General features: G+C 36.3%; 1 protein-coding gene across 1 annotated transcript in view; it reads right to left on the reverse strand.

Moving 5' to 3' along the window:
- Positions 1 to 570: 570 nt before the first annotated feature.
- Positions 571 to 1,167, reverse strand: part of LOC107112977 (disintegrin and metalloproteinase domain-containing protein 2-like) — a 42,968-nt gene continuing 42,371 nt past the window's right edge. The window contains exon 17 of the mRNA XM_015414181.1: positions 571 to 614. Coding sequence (XP_015269667.1) covers positions 571 to 614 — 44 coding nt within the window. The remainder of the gene's footprint in view (positions 615 to 1,167) is intronic.

Consider the following 1,167-nt stretch of genomic DNA (forward strand, 5'->3'; position numbering starts at 1 on the left):
TTTTCTGGAAGCGGCTGGATGTTTAACAATTATTTTTAACCTTGATATTGTCACTCTATCTTATTGTTATGTTAAATTGTGTATATTCTAAGTTAACATAAGAACATAAGAGACGCCAATGTTGGATCAGGCCAAAGGCCCATCCAGTCCAACACTGTCACACAGTGGCCAAAAATACCAGGTGCCATCAGGAGGTCCACCAGTGGGGCCAGGACATTAGAAGTTGCAAGCCCATTTGGGCTAGTAACACACAGTATACATTCTAAAAATAAATTTATGACATTTTTAATTTAAGCTTTTTTTCTGGAATAATGCTGCTGTTTTGTCTCCTTTGCTGCTGCTGTTTGTTTTTATTTTGTTTTCCATTGCTATAAGTATGCTGCAGACTTACATGAGTTTTGCTGTGGACTCTCCTATAGAATCTTAGGATCTGTAGTTCATAGAGGTTCTAACCTCTATTATAGTTACCAACATGGATTTGTTTTTGTTTTTTAAGTCTGTAGTATGCCTCGAGTGTCTTTGGACAGAAAGACGATAAATAAGCAGTATAACTAAATGCTAGCCTATCCTTTAGCTAAAGGAGAAAAGCGAGTATGCAAATCCATCTTTCATTGCTACGGAGAAAGAGAGAAAAGAAGCACTGAGAATGCCTATTTTCTAGCCTTTTATAGAAAGAGATGTTTCTTTTGCATCAACATAGAAATAGTAAATTACCTTGCTTTCTCAGACATGCTGATGTCTTGTGATCTAGAATAAAATGAATATTAAGATGACTAAAATGCATCTTTAGACAGTGTTATGTAATTACTACCCTTGTCCCAAAAGAGGACTGGCTCTGAAAGGGGAATTCCATTCTTTATTAACATTATGTTCTTATCAAGGACACCGTAGGTTTGAAACAATAATGATTTGGGTTAAACTCCATAGGTGTCTACCATGAACTGCCTCAGAATGGCTGAACTGAGTCTGTTCTGGGGGGCAGCTAGAGAATGGGGTAGGAGGTCAAGTAATTAGTCCAAAAATATGATTGCATAAATCAGGATCTAAATAGAAGGTTATTTTGGGAAGTGAATAATCAGTAAGAAAAAAATACAAGAGATTATGCTTCATCCAAGCTATTTTCCACTATGGAACAAGAGCTCTGCAGTCCCCTTAATTTTTTTTAAA

This window comes from Gekko japonicus, unplaced genomic scaffold (assembly GCF_001447785.1).
Source record: "Gekko japonicus isolate JY-2015 unplaced genomic scaffold, Gekko_japonicus_V1.1 scaffold9, whole genome shotgun sequence".
Lineage (NCBI taxonomy): Eukaryota > Metazoa > Chordata > Lepidosauria > Squamata > Gekkonidae > Gekko > Gekko japonicus.